We start from the raw sequence: 24,785 nt of genomic DNA, 5'->3' as shown, positions 1-24,785 counted from the left end.
CACGGGGGGGGAGACACGGGGAGAGAGACACGGGGAGAGAGACACGGGGAGCGACACGGGGAGAGAGACACGGGGAGAGAGACACGGGGAGACACGGGGAGAGGAGAGAGACACGGGGAGAGACACGGGGGAGAGACACGGGGGGAGACACAGGGGGAGACACGGGGGGAGACACGGGGGGAGAGACACGGGGCAGAGACATGGGGGGAAACACGGGGAGAGACACGGGGGGAGAGACACGGGGGGAGAGACACGGGGGGAGAGACACGGGGGGAGAGACACGGGGGGAGAGACACGGGGGGAGAGACACGGGGGGAGAGACACGGGGGGAGAGACACGGGAGGAGAGACACGGGGGAGAGACACGGGGGGAGAGACACGGGGGGAGAGACACGGGGGGAGAGACACGGGGGGAGAGACACGGGGGGAGAGACACGGGGGGAGACACGGGGGGAGAGACACGAGGGGATAGACACGGGGGGAGAGACACGGGGGGAGACACGGGGGGAGACACAGGGGGAGACACGGGGGGAGACACGGGGGAGAGACACGGGGGGAGAGACACGGGGCAGAGACATGGGGGGAAACACGGGGAGAGACACGGGGGGAGAGACACGGGGGGAGAGACACGGGGGGAGAGACACGGGGGGAGAGACACGGGGGGAGAGACACGGGGGGAGAGACACGGGGGGAGAGACACGGGGGGAGAGACACGGGAGGAGAGACACGGGGCAGAGACATGGGGGGAAACACGGGGAGAGACACGGGGGGAGAGACACGGGGGGAGAGACACGGGGGGAGAGACACGGGGGGAGAGACACGGGGGGAGAGACACGGGGGGAGAGACACGGGGGGAGAGACACGGGAGGAGAGACACGGGGGGAGAGACACGGGGGGAGAGACACGGGGGGAGAGACACGGGGGGAGAGACACGGGGGGAGAGACACGGGGGGAGAGACACGGGGGGAGACACGGGGGGAGAGACACGAGGGGATAGACACGGGGGGAGAGACACGGGGGAGAGACACGGGGGGAGACACGGGGGGAGACACGGGGGGAGAGACACGGGGAGAGAGACACGGGGGGAGACACGGGGGGAGACACGGGGAGAGAGACACGGGGGGAGACACGGGGGGAGACACGGGGGGAGACACGGGGAGAGAGACACGGGGGGAGACACGGGGGGAGACACGGGGGGAGAGACACGGGAGAGAGACACGGGGGGAGAGACACGGGGGGAGAGACACGGGGGGAGACACGGGGAGAGAGACACGGGGGGAGACACGGGGGGAGACAAGGGGGGAGACACGGGGGGGGGGGAGGAGACACGGGGGGAGACACGGGGGGAGAGACACGGGAGAGAGACACGGGGGGAGACACGGGGGGAGAGACACGGGGGGAGACACGGGGAGAGAGACACGGGGGGAGACACGGGGGGAGACAAGGGGGGAGACACGGGGGGGGGGAGGAGACACGGGGGGGGGGGGGGGGGGAGACACGGGGGGAGACACGGGGGGGGGGGGGGGGACACGGGGGGAGACACGGGGGGGGGGGGGGAGACACGGGGGGGGGGGGGGGGAGACACGGGGGGAGACACGGGGGGAGACACGGGGGGGGGGGGAGACACGGGGGGAGACACGGGGGGGGGGGGGGAGAGACACGGGTTAATTTCAAAATTTCGACCAGTTGGGGTGGTGGTGGTTATGGTTGCGGTGGTGGTTGCGGTGGTTGTGGTAGTGGTGGTGGTTGTGGTGGTTGTGGTGGTGGTTGCGGTGGCTGTGGTGGTGGTTGCGGTGGCTGTGGTGGTGGATGTGATGGTGGTTGTGGTGGTGGTTGTGGTGGTGGTTGCGGTGGTTGTGGTTGTGGTGGTGGTTGCGGTGGCTGTGGTGGTGGATGTGGTGGTAGTTGTGGTGGTGGTTGTGGTGGTTGTGGTGGTTGTGGTGGTGGTTGTTGTTGTTGTTGTTGTCACCGTGTGGATCCGAAGTCAGCGCGACTTCTCTCCTCCGGCCCCATGAAGCGTCCACGCGTAGACACAGACGCCCCGCTCAGCTTACTAATCTACACTCACACACACACAGTCACACACAGCTTACTAATCTACACTCACACACACACAGACGCCCCGCTCAGCTTACTAATCTACACTCACACACACACACAGACACAGACACACACACAGACACACACACACAGACACACACACACAGTCACACACACACAGTCACACACACAGTCACACACACACAGTCACACACACAGACACACACACACACAGTCACACACAGCTTACTAATCTACACTCACACACACACACAGACACAGACACACACACAGACACACACACACAGTCACACACACACAGTCACACACACACAGTCACACACACAGTCACACACACACAGTCACACACACAGACACACACACACACAGTCACACACACAGTCACACACAGCTTACTAATCTACACTCACACACACACACAGACACAGACACACACACACAGACACAAACACACAGTCACACACAGACACACACACACAGTCACACCACACACACAGACACAGACACACACACACAGACACAAACACACAGTCACACACAGACACACACACACAGTCACACACACAGACACACACACACACAGTCACACACACAGTCACACACAGCTTACTAATCTACACTCACACACACACAGACACATACACACACACAGACACACACACACAGACACACACAGCTTACTAATCTACACTCACACACACACACAGACACAGACACACACACACAGACACAAACACACAGTCACACACAGACACACACACACAGTCACACACACAGACACACACACACACAGTCACACACACAGTCACACACAGCTTACTAATCTACACTCACACACACACAGACACATACACACACACAGACACACACACACAGACACACACAGCTTACTAATCTACACTCACACACACACACAGACACAGACACACACACACAGACACAAACACACAGTCACACACAGACACACACAGACACACACACACACACAGACACCACACACCGCTTACTAATCTACACACACACACAGACACACACACACAGACACACACACACAGACACACACAGCTTACTAATCTACACTCACACACACACACAGACACAGACACACACACACAGACACAAACACACAGTCACACACAGACACACACACACAGTCACACACACAGACACACACACACAGTCACACACACAGTCACACACAGCTTACTAATCTACACTCACACACACACAGACACATACACACACACAGACACACACACACAGACACACACAGCTTACTAATCTACACTCACACACACACACAGACACAGACACACACACACAGACACAAACACACAGACACACACAGTCACACACAGACACACACACACACACAGACACACACACACAGTCACACACAGCTTACTAATCTACACACACACACAGACACACACACACAGTCACACACAGCTTACTAATCTACACTCACACACACACAGACACATACACACACACAGACACACACACACAGACACACACAGCTTACTAATCTACACTCACACACACACACAGACACAGACACAAACACACAGTCACACACACACACAGACACACACACAGTCACACACACAGTCACACACACACAGTCACACACACAGACACACACACACACAGTCACACACACAGCACTCAGCTTACTAATCTACACACTGCTCGGCTTACTCATAACCACCAACTCCCACCCCCCACGTCTCCCCGCGTCTCCCCATGTGTCTCCCCGTGTGTCTCCCCGCGTCTCCCCGTGTGTCTCCCCGTGTGTCTCCCCGCGTGTCTCCCCATGTGTCTCCCCGCGTGTCTCCCCGCGTGTCTCCCCGTGTCTCCCCGCGTGTCTCCCCGTGTCTCCCCGCGTCTCCCCGTCTCCCCCCGTCTCCCCACGTGTCTCCCCGCGTCTCCCCGCGTCTCCCCACGTCTCCCCGCCCTCACCTCATCCTGCACGTGTCCCCGTGTGAGCGTGTCTCCCCATGTCTCTGTCTCCCCGCATTTCCCCGTGTCTCTCCGTCTCACCGTGTCTCCCACGTCTCCCCGCGTCTCCTCATGTCTCCCCGCGTCTCCCCGCGTCTCCCCGCGTCTCCCCGCGTCTCCCCGCGTCTCCCCGCGTCTCCCCGCGTCTCCCCGCGTCTCCCCGCGTCTCCCCGCGTCTCCCCGCGTCTCCCAGAGTCTCCCAGAGTCTCCCCGCGTCTCCGTGTCTCCCCGCGTCTCCCCGCGTCTCCCCGCGTCTCCCCGTCTCCCCGTGTCTCCCCGCGTCTCCCAGCGTCTCCCCGCGTCTCCCCGCGTCTCCCCGCGTCTCCCCGCGTCTCCCAGAGTCTCCCCGCGTCTCCGTGTCTCCCCGCGTCTCCCCGTGTCTCCCCGCGTCTCCCAGCGTCTCCCCGCGTCTCCCCGCGTCTCCCCGCGTCTCCCCGCGTCTCCCCGCGTCTCCCCGCGTCTCCCCGCGTCTCCCCGCGTCTCCCCGCGTCTCCCAGCGTCTCCCCGCGTCTCCCCGCGTCTCCCCGCGTCTCCCCGTCTCCCCGTGTCTCCCCGTGTCTCCCCGCGTCTCCCAGCGTCTCCCCGTATCTCCCCGCGTCTCCCCGCGTCTCCCCGCGTCTCCCAGCGTCTCCCCGCGTCTCCCCGCGTCTCCCCGTCTCCCCGCGTCTCCCCGCGTCTCCCCGCGTCTCCCCGCGTCTCCCAGCGTCTCCCCGCGTCTCCCCGCGTCTCCCCGCGTCTCCCCGCGTCTCCCAGCGTCTCCCCGCGTCTCCCCGCGTCTCCCCGCGTCTCCCCGCGTCTCCCCGCGTCTCCCCGCGTCTCCCCGTCTCCCCGTGTCTCCCCGCGTCTCCCAGCGTCTCCCCGCGTCTCCCCGCGTCTCCCCGCGTCTCCCCGCGTCTCCCCGCGTCTCCCCGCGTCTCCCCGCGTCTCCCCGTGTCTCCCCGCGTCTCCCAGCGTCTCCCCGCGTCTCCCCGCGTCTCCCCGCGTCTCCCCGTCTCCCCGTGTCTCCCCGTGTCTCCCAGCGTCTCCCCGTATCTCCCCGCGTCTCCCCGCGTCTCCCCGCGTCTGCCAGCGTCTCCCCGCGTCTCCCCGCGTCTCCCCGTCTCCCCGCGTCTCCCCGCGTCTCCCCGCGTCTCCCCGCGTCTCCCCGCGTCTCCCCGCGTCTCCCCGCGTCTCCCCGTGTCTCCCCGTGTCCTCACCTCATCCTGCACGTGTCCCCGTGTGAGCGTGTCCCTGCAGGTCGCTGGGACGTCGTTGATCTCCACCTCGGACACGACCAGCGGCTCCGGGGCGGGGACAAACGTCGACGCCGCCGGGGAGACGAGACACGGGGACAGACCACCCAGCATGCCCTGAGGGGAGACACGGAGAGAGACACGTGGAGACACGGAGAGACACGTGGGGACATGGAGAGACACGGAGAGAGACACGGAGAGAGACACGTGGGGACATGGAGAGACACGGAGAGAGACACGGAGAGAGACACGTGGAGACATGGAGAGACACGGAGAGAGACACGGGGAGACACGGAGAGACACGGAGAGAGACACGTGGAGACACGGAGAGACACGGAGAGAGACACGTGGAGACACGGAGAGACACGGAGAGAGACACGTGGAGACAAAGAGAGACACGGGGAGACACGGAGAGACACGGAGAGACACGGAGAGAGACACGTGGAGACACGGAGAGACACGGAGAGAGACACGGGGAGACACGGAGAGACACGGAGAGAGACACGTGGAGACATGGAAAGACACGGAGAGACACGGGGAGACACGGAGAGACACGGAGAGACACGGAGAGAGACACGTGGAGACATGGAGAGACACGGGGAGACACGGAGAGACACGGAGAGAGACACGTGGAGACATGGAGAGACACGGAGAGAGACACGGGGAGACACGGAGAGACACGGAGAGAGACACGTGGAGACATGGAGAGACACGGGGAGACACGGAGAGACACGGAGAGAGACACGTGGAGACACGGAGAGACACGGAGAGACACGGAGAGAGACACGTGGAGACATGGAGAGACACGGGGAGACACGGAGAGAGACACGTGGAGACACGGAGAGAGACACGTGGAGACATGGAGAGACACGGAGAGACACGGAGAGAGACACGTGGAGACACGGAGAGACACGGAGAGACACGGAGAGAGACACGTGGAGACACGGAGAGAGACACGTGGAGACATGGAGAGACACGGGGAGACACGGAGAGACACGGAGAGACACGGAGAGACACGGAGAGACACGGAGAGAGACACGGAGAGACACGGAGAGAGACACGTGGAGACACGGAGAGACACGGAGAGACACGGAGAGAGACACGTGGAGACATGGAGAGACACGGAGAGACACGGAGAGAGACACGTGGAGACACGGAGAGACACGGAGAGACACGGAGAGAGACACGTGGAGACACGGAGAGAGACACGTGGAGACATGGAGAGACACGGGGAGACACGGAGAGACACGGAGAGAGACACGGAGAGACACGGAGAGACACGGAGAGACACGGAGAGAGACACGGAGAGACACGGAGAGAGACACGTGGAGACACGGAGAGACACGGAGAGACACAGAGAGACACGTGGAGACATGGAGAGACACGGAGAGAGACACGGGGAGACACGGAGAGACACGGAGAGACACGGAGAGAGACACGTGGAGACATGGAGAGACACGGGGAGACACGGAGAGACACGGAGAGACACGGAGAGACACAGAGAGAGACACGGGGAGACACGGAGAGACACGGAGAGACACGGAGAGAGACACGTGGAGACACGGAGAGAGACACGGGGAGACACGGAGAGACACGGGGAGACACGGAGAGACACGGAGAGAGACACGGGGAGACACGGAGAGACACGGAGAGACACGGAGAGACATGGAGAGAGACACGTGGAGACATGGAGAGACACGGGGAGACACGGAGAGACACGGAGAGAGACACGTGGAGACACGGAGAGACACGGAGAGACACGGAGAGAGACACGTGGAGACATGGAGAGACACGGAGAGACACGGAGAGACACGGAGAGAGACACGGAGAGACACGGAGAGACACGGGGAGACACGTGGAGACATGGAGAGACACGGAGAGACACGGAGAGACACGGAGAGAGACACGTGGAGACATGGAGAGACACGGGGAGACACGGAGAGACACGGAGAGAGACACGTGGAGACACGGAGAGACACGGAGAGACACGGGGAGACACGGAGAGACACGGAGAGAGACACGTGGAGACACGGAGAGAGACACGGGGAGACACGGAGAGAGACACGGGGAGACACGGAGAGAGACACGGGGAGACACGGAGAGACACGGGGAGACACGGAGAGACACGGAGAGAGACACGTGGAGACACGGAGAGAGACACGTGGAGACATGGAGAGACACGGGGAGACACGGAGAGACACGGAGAGAGACACGGAGAGACACGGAGAGAGACACGTGGAGACACGGAGAGAGACACGTGGAGACACGGAGAGAGACACGTGGAGACATGGAGAGACACGGAGAGAGACACGGAGAGACACGGAGAGAGACACGGAGAGACACGGAGAGAGACACGGAGAGACACGGAGAGAGACACGTGGAGACACGGAGAGAGACACGGAGAGACATGGAGAGACACGGAGAGAGACACGGAGAGACACGGAGAGAGACACGGAGAGACACGGGGAGACACGGAGAGACACGGAGAGAGACACGTGGAGACACGGAGAGAGACACGGAGAGACACGGAGAGAGACACGGGGAGACACGGAGAGAGACACGGAGAGACACGGAGAGAGACACGGGGAGACACGGAGAGAGACACGGAGAGACACGGAGAGAGACACGGAGAGACACGGAGAGAGACACGGAGAGACACGGGGAGACACGGAGAGAGACACGGAGAGAGACACGGAGAGACACGGAGAGAGACACGTGGAGACATGGAGAGACACGGAGAGAGACACGGAGAGACACGGAGAGAGACACGGAGAGACACGGAGAGAGACACGTGGAGACAAAGAGAGACACGGAGAGAGACACGGAGAGAGACACGGAGAGACACGGAGAGAGACACGGGGAGACACGGAGAGACACGGAGAGACACGGAGAGACACGGAGAGACACGGAGAGACACGGGGAGACACAGAGAGAGACACGGAGAGACACGGAGAGACACGGAGAGACACGGAGAGACACGGGGAGACACAGAGAGAGACACGGAGAGACACGGAGAGACACGGAGACACGTGGAGACATGGAGAGACACGGAGAGACACGGAGAGACACGGAGAGACACGGAGAGAGACACGGGGAGACACGGAGAGACACGGAGAGAGACACGGGGAGACACGGAGAGACACGGAGAGAGACACGGGGAGACACGGAGAGAGACGGAGAGAGACACGGAGAGACACGGAGAGAGACACGTGGAGACACGGAGAGAGACACGTGGAGACACGGAGAGACACGGAGAGACACGGAGAGAGACGGAGAGAGACACGGAGAGACACACGGAGAGACACGGAGAGAGACACGTGGAGACACGGGGAGACACGGAGAGACACGGAGAGAGACACGGAGAGACACGGAGAGAGACACGTGGAGACACGGAGAGACACGGAGAGAGACACGTGGAGACAAAGAGAGACACGGAGAGACACGGGGAGACACGGAGAGACACGGAGAGAGACACGTGGAGACACGGAGAGACACGGAGAGAGACACGTGGAGACACGGAGAGACACGGAGAGAGACACGTGGAGACACGGAGAGACACGGAGAGAGACACGTGGAGACACGGAGAGACACGGAGAGACACGGGGAGACAAAGAGAGACACGGAGAGACACGGAGAGACACGGAGAGAGACACGTGGAGACATGGAGAGACACGGAGAGACACGGAGAGACACGGAGAGAGACACGTGGAGACATGGAGAGACACGTGGAGACACGGAGAGAGACACGGAGAGAGACACGGAGAGAGACACGGAGAGAGACACGGAGGGAGACACGTGGAGACATGGAGAGACACGGAGAGAGACACGGAGAGAGACACGGAGAGAGACACGGAGGGAGACACGTGGAGACATGGAGAGACACGTGGAGACACGGAGAGAGACACGGAGACACGTGCATCACCACCACCTCCACCACCACCTCCACCATCACCACAATCTCCACCACCACCTTCACCACCACCACCTCCACCATCACCTCTACCACCACCACCTCCACTACCACCACCATCACCTCCACCACCACCACCTCCACCACCACCACCTCCACCACCACCTGCACCACAACCTCCACCACCACCTTCCCCCCCCCGGCTCTCACCATCACCACAGCCGCCTGCTGCTGCTGCAACTGCTGATGCTGCAGCTGCTGCTGCTGCTGCTGGCGGAGTTTGCCGCGTGACATCAGCGCGGCGGTGACGCGAGCAGCCGCAGCGGAAGCCGCATCCAGCGCACCGCCCCCCCCGGGGCCCCCCGCCCCCTCCTCCGGCCCCCCCCCAATCCCTCCGCCACCACGGCCACCACCACCGCCACCACCACCACCGCCACCACCACCACCACGGCCACCACCGCCACCACCACCGCCGCTCCGTGCTGCCGATCCGCCCGGCTCGTGCCGCGCTCGCAAAGCGACGTCCGGCTGGGACGAGGGGGGCTGATGTAACGTGGGGGGGAGGGGGGGGTGTAGTGTAGTGTGGGGGGGATGGTGTAGTGTAGTGTGTGGGGTGGGTGGTGGTGTGTGGTGTGGGTGTGTGGGGTGTGTGGGGTGGGTGGTGGTGTGGGTGGTGGTGGTGTGGGTGGTGGTGTGGGTGGTGGTGGTGTGGGGGGGGGGGGTGGTGTAGTGTGGGTGGGGGGGATGGTGTAGTGTAGTGTGTTGGTGGGTGGTGTCGTGGGTGGGTGGTGGTGTGGGGTGGGTGGTGTGGGTGGTTGTGTGTGGGGTGGGTGGTGGTGTGTGGGTGGTGTGGGTGGTGGTGGTGTGGGGTGGGTGGTGGTGTGGGGTGGGTGGTGGTGTGGTGAGGTACGGACACGAAGGACACGGGGGGGGAGACATGGGGGGACATGGGGAGACGCAGGGAGACATGGCGAGATGTGAGAAGACAGTCACACGCAATGTTATTATTGATGAGCGTGTTCAATAGATATTTGTGTGAGTAGGTGAGTGAGTGGCTGGACAAGTGGTTGGATGGGTGGGTGAGTGAGTGAGCGTGTGGGTGAGTGTGTGGGTGAGTGCGAGTGGGTGAGTGTGTGGGTGAGTGTGTGGGTGAGTGAGTGTGAGTGTTGGTGAGTGTGGGTGAGTTAGTGTGTGACTGGGTGAGTGTGTGGGTGAGTGTGTGAGTGGTTCGGTGAGTGTGTGGGTGAGTGAGTGGTGGGTAAGCGTGTGGGTGAGCGAGTGGGTGAGCGTGTGGATGAGTGGGTGAGCGAGTGGGTGAGTGAGTGGTTGAGTGTACGGATGCATAGTTGAGCGAGCCCTCAAGGTGCACCTAGCCTGGCACAGGCACTGTGGTCCTCACCATGAGACTCGCCTTGAGATTCGCTGTAGAAGCTGCTGCCGCTGCCGCTGCCAAGGCCTGGGCCACGGAGATGGCAGCAGCCAGGCCTGACCCTAGGCCTGACCCTAGGCCTGACATGAGGCCTTGTCCCAAGCCAGTGCCCAGGCCTGACCCTAGGCCTGACCCTAGTCCTGAACCCAGGCCTGACCCTAGGCCTGACCCTAGGCCTGGCATGAGGCCTTGTCCCAAGCCAGTTCCCAGGCCTGACCCTAGGCTTTGCCCAAGGCCTGACCCTAGGCCTGACCCTAGGCCTTGCCCAAGGCCTGACCCAAGGCCTGACCCAAGGCCTTGCCCAAGGCCTGACCCAAGGCCTGACCCAAGGCCTGACCCAAGGCCTTGCCCAAGGCCTGACCCAAGGCCTTGCCCAAGGCCTGACCCTAGGCCTTGCCCAAGGCCTGACCCTAGGCCTTGTCCAAGGCCTTGTCCCATGCCTGGTCCCAGGCCTGATCCTAGGCCTGGTCCCATGCCTGATCCCAGGCCTGACCCCAGGCCTGGTCCAAGGCCTGACCCTAGGACTTGCCCAGTGCCTGCTTCCGGACCGGTTCCAACCTGGTCCCATTTCGACTTCCCTCCTCTCCTCCTGCACAAACACAGAGAGGGAGACAGACACGGAGCCTCAACACTGAACCCTGTGGGAGTGAGTCCCAGTGAGTAACACTGAACCCTATGGGAGTGAGCTCCAGTGATTAACATTGAACCCTATGGGAGCGAACCCTATGGGAGTGAGCCCCAGTGATTAACACTGAACCCTATGGGAGTGAGCCCCAGTGATTAACACTGAACCCTATGGGAGTGAGCTCCAGTGATTAACATTGAACCCTATGGGAGTGAGCCCCAGTGATTAACACAGAACCCTATGGGAGTGAGCCCCAGTGATTAACACTGAACCCTATGGGAGTGAGCCCCAGTGATTAACACTGAACCCTATGGGAGTGAGCTCCAGTGATTAACATTGAACCCTATGGGAGTGAGCCCCAGTGATTAACACAGAACCCTATGGGAGTGAGCCCCAGTGATTAACACTGAACCCTATGGGAGTGAGCCCCAGTGATTAACACTGAACCCTATGGGAGTGAGCTCCAGTGATTAACATTGAACCCTATGGGAGTGAGCCCCAGTGATTAACACAGAACCCTATGGGAGTGAGCCCCAGTGACTAACACTGAACCGTATGGGAGTGAACCCTATGGGAGTGAGCCCCAGTGATTAACACTGAACCCTATGGGAGTGAGCCCCAGTGATTAACACTGAACCCTATGGGAGTGAGTCCCAGTGATTAACACTGAACCCTATGGGATTGAGCCCCAGTGATTAACACTGAACCCTGTGGGAGTGAGCCCCAGTGATTAACACTGAACCCTATGGGATTGAGCCCCAGTGATTAACACTGAACCCTGTGGGAGTGAGCCCCAGTGATTAACACTGAACCCTATGGGAGTGAGCCCCAGTGATTAACACTGAACCCTGTGGGAGTGAGCCCCAGTGATTAACACTGAACCCTATGGGATTGAGCCCCAGTGATTAACACTGAACCCTGTGGGAGTGAGCCCCAGTGATTAACACTGAAACCCTATGGGAGTGAGCCCCAGTGATTAACACCGAACCCTATGGGAGTGAGTCCCAGTGATTAACACTGAACCCTATGGGAGGGAGCCCCAGTGATTAACACTGAACCCTATGGGAGTGAGTCCCAGTGATTAACACTGAACCCTATGGGAGGGAGCCCCAGTGATTAACACTGAACCCTATGGGATTGAGCCCCAGAGATTAACATGAACCCTATGGGAGTGAGTCCCAGAGATTAACACTGAACCCTATGGGAGTGAGTCCCAGTGATTAACACTGAACCCTATGGGAGTGATGCCCAGTGATTAACACTGAACCCTATGGGAGTGAGTCCCAGAGATTAACACTGAACCCTATGGGAGTGAGTCCCAGTGATTAACATGAACCCTATGGGAGTAAGTCCCAGTGATTAACACTGAACCCTATGGGAGTGAGTCCCAGAGATTAACACTGAACCCTATGGGAGTGAGTCCCAGTGATTAACACTGAACCCTATGGGAGTGAGTCTCAGTGATTAACACGGAACCCTATGGGAGTGAGCCCCAGTGATTAACACTGAACCTTATGGGAGTGAGTCCCAGTGATTAACACTGAACCCTATGGGAGTGAGTCCCAGTGATTAACACTGAACCCTATGGGAGTGAGTCCCAGTGATTAACATTGAACCCTATGGGAGTGAGTCCCAGTGATTAACACTGAACCCTATGGGAGTGAGTCTCAGTGATTAACACTGAACCCTATGGGAGTGAGTCCCAGTGATTAACATTGAACCCTATGGGAGTGAGTCCCAGTGATTAACACTGAACCCTATGGGAGTGAGTCCCAGTGATTAACACTGAACCCTATGGGAGTGAGCCCCAGTGATTAACACTGAACCCTATGGGAGTGAGTCCCAGTGATTAACACTGAACCCTATGGGAGTGAGTCCCAGTGATTAACATTGAACCCTATGGGAGTGAACCCTATGGGAGTGAGTCCCAGTGATTAACACTGAACCCTATGGGAGTGAGCCCCAGTGACTAACACTGAACCCTATGGGAGTGAACCCTATGGGAGTGAGCCCCAGTGATTAACACTGAACCCTATGGGAGTGAGCCCCAGTGATTAACACTGTACCCTATGGGAGTGAGCCCCAGTGATTAACACTGAACCCTATGGGAGTGAGCTCCAGTGATTAACACTGAACCCTATGGGAGTGAGCCCCAGTGATTAACACTGAACCCTATGGGAGCGAGCCCCAGTGATTAACACTGAACCCTATGGGAGTGAGTCTCAGTGATTAACACTGAACCCTATGGGAGGGAGCCCCAGTGATTAACACTGAACCCTATGGGAGGGAGCCCCAGTGATTAACACTGAACCCTATGGGAGTGAGCCCCAGTGATTAACACTGAACCCTATGGGAGTGAGCTCCAGTGATTAACATTGAACCCTATGGGAGTGAGCCCCAGTGAGTGAACCCTATGGGAGTGAACCCTATGGGAGTGAACCCTATGGGAGTGAACCCTATGGGAGTGAACCCTATGGGAGTGAACCCTATGGGAGTGAACCCTATGGGAGTGAGCCCCAGTGATTAACACTGAACCCTATGGGAGTGAGTCCCAGTGATTAACACTGAACCCTATGGGAGTGAGTCCCAGTGATTAACTTAGAACCCTATGGGAGTGAGCCCCAGTGATTAACACTGAACCCTATGGGAGTAAACCCTACAGGACCCTACAGGAGCGGGCCATACAGGACCCTACAGGATCCTATAGGAGCGAGCCCCACGTTTGAGTGAGGCCTAGTCAAGGCCTCTAGGCCGCCGCTAATTTCTTAAACATTTAAACATTTCTTAACCAACAAAAAAGTCCACTCACATCGTCGGGCGGAACTCCAAACTCCCCCGGGCTCGCCTCCGGCTTAGGACAACAACAACAACAACAACGAGGACAACAACAACAACCACAACAACGAAAAGCGGAGCACGGGGCTAGCCACCACCGCGTTTGAGTGGCGCTCAATTACATACAGCGGATAGGTATGCACAGTTATATTACATACAACGTATAGGTATGCACCGCCATATTACATACAGCGGATAGGTATACACCGCCATATTACATACAGCGAATAGGTATGGAACGTTATATTACATACATCGGATAGGTATGAACCGTCTTATTACATACAGCGGATAGGTATGGTACGTTATATTACATACAGCGGATAGGTATGCACCGTCATATTACATACATCGGATAGGTATGCACCGTCATATTACATACAGCGAATAGGTATAGAACGTTATATTACATACATCGGATAGGTATGCACCGTCACATTACATACAGCGGATAGGTATACACCGCCATATTACATACAGCGAATAGGTATGGAACGTTATATTACATACATCGGATAGGTATGAACCGTCTTATTACATACAGCGGATAGGTATGGTACGTTATATTTCATACAGCGGATAGGTATGCACCGTCATATTACATACAGCGGATAGGTATGCACCGTCATATTACATACATCGGATAGGTATGCACCGTTATATTACATACAGCGAATAGGTATAGAACGTTATATTACATACATCGGATAGGTATGCACCGTCACATTACATACAGCGGATAGGTATACACCGCCATATTACATACAGCGAATAGGTATGGAACGTTATATTACATACATCGGATAGGTATGAACCGTCTTATTACATACAGCGGATAGGTATGGTACGTTATATTACATACAGCGGATAGGTATGCACCGTCATATTACATACAGCGGATAGGTATGCACCGTCATATTACATACATCGGATAAGTATGCACCGTTATATTACATACAGCGAATAGGTATAGAACGTTATATTACATACATCGGATAGGTATGCACCGTCACATTACATACAGCGGATAGGTATACGCCGTCATATTACATACAGCGGATAGGTATGGAACGTTATATTACATACAGCGGATAGGTATTTAACGTTATATTACATACAGCGGATAGGTACGAACCGGTTATATTACTTACATCGGATAGGTATATGCGTTATATTACATACATCAAATAGGTATACACCATTATATTACATACAGCGGATAGGTATATAACGTCATATTACATACATTGGATAGGTATACACCGTTATATTACAAACATCGGGATAGGTAAGCACCGTTATATTACATACAGCGGATAGGTATAATCCGTTTTTATTGCGTAGTACGGATAGGTATACACCGCTATATTACATACATCAGATTGGTATAAACGTTTTAAATTAGATACTACGGATAGAAGTACACCGTTTTATCCCTATGGGTGTCTGATTCTCTATGGATCTGTGTGGGTCTCTATGAGTCTGTAACAAGTATAACCCGTAAAAACAAAGTGTTTCACTATAAATCCTTTATATGCGTGGCGGCTAGAGTCCTCTCGTCCTCTGGCTTGAGATGGCTGCCACCTATGGGTCAGATGATTGCATGCCACCATGAAGCAATTGGTAATTCAATATTTTTTAAAAAATTCCCTAAACAGTGTAGAATTTTGGAAAAAAAATTTCACGAAAATTAATTGTCACGCACAACGAGTCTGTGTGCAAAATGTCAGCTCGATTGGATCACGGGAAGTGGGTTAAAAAACGACCGAAAGATTTGCACGGTCCTAAGCAAGCAAGCGAACTTAATATAAAGGATTTAAAAAAGAAACACGCGTTTAGAGCACGTGTGCTACTGCTATGAATTCGCACACGACGATGATGGTGATGTTCGCCACTTGCTGTGAGCTGATGCCATGCTGTGATGCAGTTCCTATGATCACTGTTTCATTGCTTTCATGGCTTTATTTAGATTTCGAAAAGTGTTTTGGTTTGGCCATGTTTAATTTAATGACTTTAAACCCCCCGCCAAACCTCCTACGCATTTCACAAGTAGTACTAATCGCATATCTGCATTTCCCATAAATATGCAAAATTCCTCTTGATATGCAAATTCTTTTGTCAAGGCGCCCTTCCCCCCTCCATCCCAGCTCAAAAAAGACGCTCCAAGCCTGGTGGTGTTTCATTCAGACGCTGTCTTTCCGACACACCTGTTCTTCACCTGAGGACGGCTGCTTGCGTTGTGGCCGAAACGTCGTGAGAATTATTTTATTATGTTTTATTTTTATTATTTTATTATTTCCCTTCTACGTGACGACTTTACCGAAAGAACCAATACGATTGGCCACGTTTGTGTTGTTGTAGTACGGAGTTAGAGTGATGGCCTTAATCTAAGTTGTCTTGTGGTTGTTGTTGTTTGACTTTTATGGCTTTATTTTGGTGATTTTCGAAAAGTGTTTTGGTTTGGCCACGTTTGTGTTGTTGTAGTACAGAGTTACACTGATGGCCTTAATCTAAGTTGTCTTGTGGTTGTTGTTGTTGTTGTTTGACTTGCATCCCACTGGGATTTTTGCACGCAGCGTTGGTGTGTAACGGTGTTTTTCTGGAAGATTTTACAGTTTTTTTCTGGATTTTTCTGTTTGTGCAGAGTCACAGAGTCCCTTTAACATTCTAGATGTGAAGTTTTCGTGACTGCAAGGAATCCTTACTCTTTTGTTTTTTTCGGTAAAGTCACGTAAGTGGGAAAGGAAATAAATAAATAATGAGAATAAATGTCGTTGTTTTAATTTCTCATTTCTTTTATTTTAGGTAAAAAAAACTTAGGTAAAAAAAGGATTTTTTTTTTATTTATTTTACCTAAAATCACAACTAAATTTAGTTGTTGTCATTTTTAATTTATTTTATTTTACGTAATAAAGAAAATAAATATTTAATTTTAGGTTAAAAAATTATACAATTAAAAAATGTTAACCTCCCCCACCCCCCCCCCCCCCCAGGTGCGTGACGTCATTTATGGACGGCCCCTAAAAGGCTGCCCGTTACAGATCCAATATCCACGCCTCTCTAACAAGACAACACATTTTCGATGAACGCGTGAAAAACAGCCACGGCCAACGCCATTTGCAATGGGTTTTGTTTATTGAGCGTTCACGTAAGTTATTGTGTGTGTGTTACATTTTCATGGTTGGGTAGTGGTGAGTCTGTGGTGCAGTGTTGAGTCTATGGTGCAGTGTTGAGTCTATGGTGCAGTGTTGAGTCTATGGGTGGCAGTGTTGAGTCTATGGTGCAGTGTTGAGTCTATGGGTGGCAGTGTTGAGTCTATGGTGCAGTGTTGAGTCCATGGGTGGCAGTGTTGAGTCTATGGGTGGCAGTGTTGAGTCTATGGTGCAGTGTTGAGTCTATGGGTGGCAGTGTTGAGTCTATGGTGCAGTGTTGAGTCTATGGGGCAGTGTTGAGTCTATGGTGCAGTGTTGAGTAGTATGGGTGGCAGTGTTGAGTCTATGGTGCAGTGTTGAGTCTATGGGCAGTGTTGAGTCTATGGGTGGCAGTGTTGAGTCTATGGTGCAGTGTTGAGTCTATGGGCAGTGTTGAGTCTATGGGTGGCAGTGCTGAGTCTATTGTGCAGTGTTGAATCTGTGGTGCAGTGTTGAGTCTATGGGTGGCAGTGTTGAGTCTATGGGTGGCAGTGTTGAGTCTATGGTGCAGTGTTGAGTCTATGGTGCAGTGTTGAGTCTATGGGCAGTGTTGAGTCTATGCGTGGCAGTGTTGAGTCTATGGGTGGCAGTGTTGAGTCTATGGGTGGCAGTGTTGAGTCTATGGTGCAGTGTTGAGTCTGTGGTGCAGTGTTGAGTCTATGGTGCAGTGTTGAGTCTATGGTGCAGTGTTGAGTCTATGGTGCAGTGTTGAGTCTATGGGTGGCAGTGTTGAGTCTATGGTGCAGTGTTGAGTCTATGGGTGGCAGTGTTGAGTCTATGGTGCAGTGTTGAGTCTGTGGTGCAGTGTTGAGTCTATGGGTGGCAGTGTTGAGTCTATGGGTGGCAGTGTTGAGTCTATGGTGCAGTGTTGAGTCTATGGGTGGCAGTGTTGAGTCTATGGGTGGCAGTGTTGAGTCTATGGGTGGCAGTGTTGAGTCTATGGGTGGCAGTGTTGAGTCTATGGGTGGCAGTGCTGAGTCTATGGTGCAGTGTTGAGTCTGTGGTGCAGTGCTGAGTCTATGGGTGGCAGTGTTGAGTCTATGGGTGGCAGTGTTGAGTCTATGGGTGGCAGTGTTGAGTCTATGGGTGGCAGTGTTGAGTCTATGGTGCAGTGTTGAGTCTATGGGTGGCAGTGTTGAGTCTATGGGTGGCAGTGTTGAGTCTATGGGTGGCAGTGTTGAGTCTATGGTGCAGTGTTGAGTCTATGGTGCAGTGTTGAGTCTATGGTGCAGTGTTGAGTCTATGGGCAGTGTTGAGTCTATGCGTGGCAGTGTTGAGTCTATGGGTGGCAGTGTTGAGTCTATGGTGCAGTGTTGAGTCCATGGGTGGCAGTGTTGAGTCTATATGGGTGGCAGTGTTGAGTCTATGGTGCAGTGTTGAGTCTATGGGGCAGTGTTGAGTCTATGGTGCAGTGTTGAGTAGTATGGGTGGCAGTGTTGAGTCTATGGTGCAGTGTTGAGTCTATGGGCAGTGTTGAATCTGTGGTGCAGTGTTGAGTCTATGGGTGGCAGTGTTGAGTCTATGGGTGGCAGTGTTGAGTCTATGGTGCAGTGTTGAGTCTATGGTGCAGTGTTGAGTCTATGGGCAGTGTTGAGTCTATGCGTGGCAGTGTTGAGTCTATGGGTGGCAGTGTTGAGTCTATGGGTGGCAGTGTTGAGTCTATGGTGCAGTGTTGAGTCTGTGGTGCAGTGTTGAGTCTATGGGTGGCAGTGTTGAGTCTGTGGTGCAGTGTTGAGTCTATGGTGCAGTGCTGAGTCTATGGGTGGCAGTGTTGAGTCTATGGGTGGCAGTGTTGAGTCTATGGTGCAGTGTTGAGTCTATGGGTGGCAGTGTTGAGTCTATGGGTGGCAGTGTTGAGTCTATGGGTGGCAGTGTTGAGTCTATGGGTGGCAGTGTTGAGTCTATGGGTGGCAGTGTTGAGTCTATGGTGCAGTGTTGAGTCTGTGGTGCAGTGCTGAGTCTATGGGTGGCAGTGTTGAGTCTATGGGTGGCAGTGTTGAGTCTATGGGTGGCAGTGTTGAGTCTATGGGTGGCAGTGTTGAGTCTATGGTGCAGTGTTGAGTCTATGGGTGGCAGTGTTGAGTCTATGGGTGGCAGTGTTGAGTCTATGGGTGGCAGTGTTGAGTCTATGGTGCAGTGTTGAGTCTATGGTGCAGTGTTGAGCCTATGGTGCAGTGTTGAGTCTATGGTGCAGTGTTGAGTCTATGGGTGGCAGTGTTGAGTCTATGGGCAGTGTTGAGTCTATGGGCAGTGTTGAGTCTATGGGCAGTGTTAGTCTATGGGCAGTGTTGAGTCTATGGGGCAGTGTTAGTATATGGGCAATGTTAGTCTATAGGCAATGTTAGTATATGGGAAATGTTAGTCTATGGGCAATGGTGGTGATGGGGGTAATAGTGGTGGTGATGGTGGTGGTGGTGGTAATGATGATGGTGGTGGTTATGGTGGTGGTGATGGTGGTGGTGATGACGGTGGTAGTGGTGGTGATGATGGTGGTAGTGGTGGTGGTGGTGATGATGGTGGTAGTGGTGGTGGTGGTGATGACGGTGGTGATGGTGATGATGGTGGTAGTGGTGGTGGTGATGATGGCGGTAGTGGTGGTGGTGGTGCTGATGATGGTGATGATGGCGGTGGTGATGGTGGTGGTGGTGACAATGAAGATGATGGTGATGACGGTGGTGACGGTGGTGATGGTGATGATGGTGGCACGGCCACCATCAGTGACTGTCTGCCGCTGCTGCTGCTGATGATGCTGCTGCTGATGATGCTGCTGATGATGATGATGATGAAGTTTCTTGGCCACGTGCAGGGCGCTGCAGGTGCATGAGCTCCACGTAGACCACGCCTGAGGAGTAGTCTGGGGCTGACTCAGGTGAGATCCCCTCCCACATCGGATCGTTGTGCCACTCACTACTCCACTCCTACATGGGAGGGGAGTGAGAGGGTGGTGGGGTGGTGGGGTGGTGGGGTGGTGGGGTGAGAGGGTGAGAGGGTGGTTGGGTGGTGGGGTGGTGGTGGGGTGGTGGGGTGGTGGGGTGAGAGGGTGAGAGGGTGGTTGAGTGGATGAGTGGTTGGGTGGTTGGGTGGTTGGGTGGTGGGGTGGTGGGGTGAGAGGGTGGTGGGGTGGTGGGGTGAGAGGGTGGTTGGGTGGTGGGGTGGTGGGGTGAGAGGGTGGTTGGGTGGTTGAGTGGTTGGGTGGTTGGGTGGATGGGTGGATGGGTGGATGGGTGGTTGAGTGGTTGGGTGGTTGGGTGGTTGGGTAGATGGGTGGATGGGTGGTTGGGTGGTTGAGTGGTTGGGTGGTTGGGTGGTTGGGTGGATGGGTGGTTGGGTGGTTGAGTGGATGGGTGGTTGGGTGGTTGGGTGGTTGAGTGGTTGAGTGGTTGGGTGGTTGGGTGGTTGGGTGGTTGAGTGGTTGGGTGGTTGGGTGGTTGAGTGGTTGGGTGGTTGGGTGGTTGGGTGGTTGAGTGATTGAGTGGTTGGGTGGTTGGGTGGTTGGGTGGTTGGGTGGTTGGGTGGTTGAGTGGTTGAGTGGTTGAGTGGTTGAGTGGTTGGGTGGTTGAGTGGTTGAATGGTTGGGTGGTTGAGTGGTTGGGTGATTGAGTGGTTGGGTGGTTGGGTGGTTGGGTGGTTGAGTGGTTGGGTGGTTGGGTGGTTGAGTGATTGAGTGGTTGGGTGGTTGGGTGGTTGAGTGATTGAGTGGTTGGGTGGTTGAGTGGTTGGGTGGTTGAGTGGTTGAGTGGTTGGGTGGTTGAGTGGTTGGGTGGTTGGGTGGTTGGATGGTTGAGTGGTTGGGTGGTTGAGTGGTTGGGTAGTTGAGTGGTTGGGTGGATGGGTGGTTGGGTGGTTGATTGGTTGAGTGGTTGGGTGGTTGGGTGGTTGAGTGGTTTGGTGGTTGAGTGGTTGATTGGTTGAGTGGTTGAGTGGTTGGGTGGTTGGGTGGTTGAGTGGTTGAGTGGTTGGGTGGTTGATTGGTTGAGTGGTTGGGTGGTTGAGTGGTTGGGTGGTTGAGTGGTTGGGTGGTTGATTGGTTGAGTGGTTGGGTGGTTGGGTGGTTGATTGGTTGAGTGGTTGGGTGGTTGAGTGGTTGGGTGGTTGGGTGGTTGAGTGGTTGGGTGGTTGAGTGGTTGAGTGGTTGGGTGGTTGGGTGGTTGAGTGGTTGAGTGGTTGATTGGTTGAGTGGTTGGGTGGTTGGGTGGTTGATTGGTTGAGTGGTTGAGTGGTTGGGTGGTTGAGTGGTTGATTGGTTGGGTGGTTGGGTGGTTGAGTGGTTGGGTGGTTGGGTGGTTGATTGGTTGAGTGGTTGAGTGGTTGGGTGGTTGAGTGGTTGGGTGGTTGGGTGGTTGAGTGGTTGGGTGGTTGAGTGGTTGGGTGGTTTGGTGGTTGGGTGGTTGAGTGGTTGGGTGGTTGGGTGGTTGAGTGGTTGATTGGTTGAGTGGTTGGGTGGTTGGGTGGTTGATTGGTTGAGTGGTTGAGTGGTTGGGTGGTTGGGTGGTTGAGTGGTTGGGTGGTTGGGTGGTTGAGTGGTTGGGTGGTTGGGTGGTTGAGTGGTTGGGTGGTTGGGTGGTTGAGTGGTTGGGTGGTTGGGTGGTTGAGTGGTTGAGTGGTTGGGTGGTTGAGTGGTTGAGTGGTTGGGTGGTTGGGTGGTTGGGTGGTTGAGTGGTTGAGTGGTTGGGTGGTTGAGTGGTTGAGTGGTTGGGTGGTTGGGTGGTTGGGTGGTTGAGTGGTTGGGTGGTTGGGTGGTTGGGTGGTTGGGTGGTGGGTGGTTGGGTGGTTGGGTGGTTGAGTGGTTGAGTGGTTGGGTGGTTGGGTGGTTGGGTGGTTGGGTGGTTGAGTGGTTGGGTGGTTGAGTGGTTTGGTGGTTGGGTGGTTGAGTGGTTGAGTGGTTGAGTGGTTGGGTGGTTGGGTGGTTGAGTGGTTGAGTGGTTGGGTGGTTGGGTGGTTGAGTGGTTGGGTGGTTGGGTGGTTGAGTGGTTGAGTGGTTGGGTGGTTGAGTGGTTGGGTGGTTGGGTGGTTGGGTGGTTGGGTGGTTGAGTGGTTGGGTGGTTGGGTGGTTGGGTGGTTGGGTGGTTGAGTGGTTGGGTGGTTGGGTGGTTGGGTGGTTGGGTGGTTGAGTGGTTGGGTGGTTGGGTGGTTGGGTGGTTGAGTGGTTGAGTGGTTGGGTGGTTGAGTGGTTGAGTGGTTGGGTGGTTGGGTGGTTGAGTGGTTGGGTGGTTGGGTGGTTGGGTGGTTGGGTGGTTGGGTGGTTGAGTGGTTGAGTGGTTGGGTGGTTGAGTGGTTGGGTGGTTGGGTGGTTGGGTGGTTGAGTGGTTGGGTGGTTGGGTGGTTGAGTGGTTGAGTGGTTGGGTGGTTGGGTGGTTGGGTGGTTGGGTGGTTGAGTGGTTGGGTGGTTGGGTGGTTGGGTGGTTGAGTGGTTGAGTGGTTGGGTGGTTGGGTGGTTGAGTGGTTGGGTGGTTGGGTGGTTGGGTGGTTGGGTGGTTGAGTGGTTGAGTGGTTGGGTGGTTGAGTGGTTGGGTGGTTGGGTGGTTGGGTGGTTGGGTGGTTGGGTGGTTGAGTGGTTGGGTGGTTGGGTGGTTGGGTGGTTGAGTGGTTGGGTGGTTGGGTGGTTGGGCGGTTGAGCGGTTGGGCGATTGGGCGGTTGGGCGGTTGGGCGGTTGGGCGGTTGGGCGGTTGGGCGGTTGGGCGGTTGGGCGGTTGGGCGGTTGGGCGGTTGAGTGGTTGGGTGGTTGGGTGGTTGAGTGGTTGAGTGGTTGGGTGGTTGAGTGGTTGAGTGGTTGGGTGGTTGGGTGGTTGGGTGGTTGAGTGGTTGATTGGTTGGGTGGTTGAGTGGTTGAGTGGTTGGGTGGTTGAGTGGTTGGGTGGTTGAGTGGTTGGGTGGTTGGGTGGTTGGGTGGTTGAGTGGTTGAGTGGTTGGGTGGTTGGGTGGTTGAGTGGTTGGGTGGTTGGGTGGTTGGGTGGTTGAGTGGTTGGGTGGTTGGGTGGTTGGGTGGTTGGGTGGTTGGGTGGTTGAGTGGTTGGGTGGTTGGGTGGTTGAGTGGTTGAGTGGTTGAGTGGTTGGGTGGTTGAGTGGTTGGGTGGTTGGGTGGTTGGGTGGTTGGGTGGTTGAGTGGTTGGGTGGTTGGGTGGTTGGGTGGTTGAGTGGTTGGGTGGTTGAGTGGTTGAGTGGTTGGGTGGTTGAGTGGTATTCACCTCGTTTACCACGTGCTGATCGACGTCATCATCCACGTGTTGGTAGACGTCATCAGTCACGTGTTGGTAGACGTCATCAGTCACGTGCTGATCGACGTCATCTGCCACGTGCTGGTAGTCTTCATCATCCACGTGCTGTTTGACGTCATCTGGCACGTGCTGGTTGACGTCATCTGCCAGGTGCTGAATGACGTCATCAGTCACGTGCTGATCGACGTCATCAGCCAGCGTCTGTCTCTTGCCCGGGGCAACGGCAGTCCCAGCACGTGCCCGCACTGTGAGAGGTGGCAAAGGCAAAGGTCCCCCAGGTAGCCTCTAGCAGGGCTGTAGGGGCAAGTGCTGCTAGTAGTAGCGAGTGGCAGCGCCTATGATGTACAGACAGACAAAGCTCCCCCAGGTAGCCTCTAGCAGGGCTGTAGGGGCAAGTGCTGCTAGTGGCGAGAAGCAGCACCGATGATACACACACAAAGCTCCCCCAGGTAGCCTCTAGCAGGGTTGCAGGGGCAAGTGCTGTTAGCGAGCACCTATGATGTACACACAGACAAAGCTACCCAGGTAGCCTCTAGCAGGGTTGCAGGGGCAAGTGCTGTTAGCGAGCACCTATGATGTACACACAGACAAAGCTACCCAGGTAGCCTCTAGCAGGGTTGCAGGGGCAAGTGCTGTTAGCGAGCACCTATGATGTACACACAGACAAAGCTACCCAGGTAGCCTCTAACAGGGTTGCAGGGGCAAGTGCTGTTAGCGAGCACCTATGAAGGCTATCGGCACTGTGGCACACGAGGGGGTGGGTGGCCAGCACCACGCCCGGCCGCCTTTGTCTCTCCAGTGCTGGCGATGTTTACTACACTACACCACCGCTACACCAGCTACTCATTTGAGGCTGAGTTGACATAGGAAAGGCCCAGGTACCGGTCTGTAAGGGTCTCTATGGGTCTCTGTGTGTCTCTATGGGTCTCTGTGGGTCTGTTTGGGTCTCTGTGGGTCTGTGTGGGTCTCTATGGGTCTCTGCGGGTCTGTGTGGGTCTCTGCGGGTCTGTGTGGGTCTCTGTGGGTCTCTGTGTGTCTCTATGGGTCTCTGTGGGTCTCTGTGGGTCTGTATGGGTCTCTGTGGGTCTCTGTGGGTCTCTGTGGGTCTGTATGGGTCTCTGTGGGTCTATATGGGTCTCTGTGGGTCTCTATGGGTCTCTATGGGTCTCTGTGGGGCTGGATTGTGTGAGGAGCTCACAAATCCTTGAAAGATCTGGACAAAGTCCCATCGGTGAGCTCCTCCGGCAGGCAAGGCTGCGTTGGCTGGGTCATGTTCAGCCACCGCA

At 55.8% G+C, this 24,785-nt stretch overlaps 1 protein-coding gene and 1 long non-coding RNA gene across 2 annotated transcripts; both read right to left on the bottom strand.

The window, feature by feature from the left end:
• Positions 1-1,968: 1,968 nt before the first annotated feature.
• LOC144955545 (KH homology domain-containing protein 4-like) lies at positions 1,969-9,564 on the bottom strand (the record flags this gene model as incomplete). Its single annotated transcript, XM_078885733.1, has 3 exons — positions 9,414-9,564; positions 5,258-5,410; positions 1,969-2,057 (listed from the first exon to the last, which is right to left on the bottom strand). Coding segments are annotated over exons 1-3 (326 nt in total), but the record flags the coding sequence as incomplete, so codon positions are not given.
• A 50-nt stretch (positions 9,565-9,614) lies between these two features.
• Positions 9,615-14,212, bottom strand: LOC144955544 (uncharacterized). Its single transcript, XR_013641712.1, has 3 exons — positions 14,067-14,212; positions 10,603-11,221; positions 9,615-9,746 (listed from the first exon to the last, which is right to left on the bottom strand). It is a non-coding gene; the product is annotated as an uncharacterized LOC144955544 (long non-coding RNA).
• Positions 14,213-24,785: the final 10,573 nt, after the last annotated feature.

This window comes from Lampetra fluviatilis, unplaced genomic scaffold (genome assembly GCF_964198595.1).
Source record: "Lampetra fluviatilis unplaced genomic scaffold, kcLamFluv1.1 SCAFFOLD_790, whole genome shotgun sequence".
NCBI lineage: Eukaryota > Metazoa > Chordata > Hyperoartia > Petromyzontiformes > Petromyzontidae > Lampetra > Lampetra fluviatilis.
This window is presented reverse-complemented; position numbering and strand designations above follow the sequence as displayed.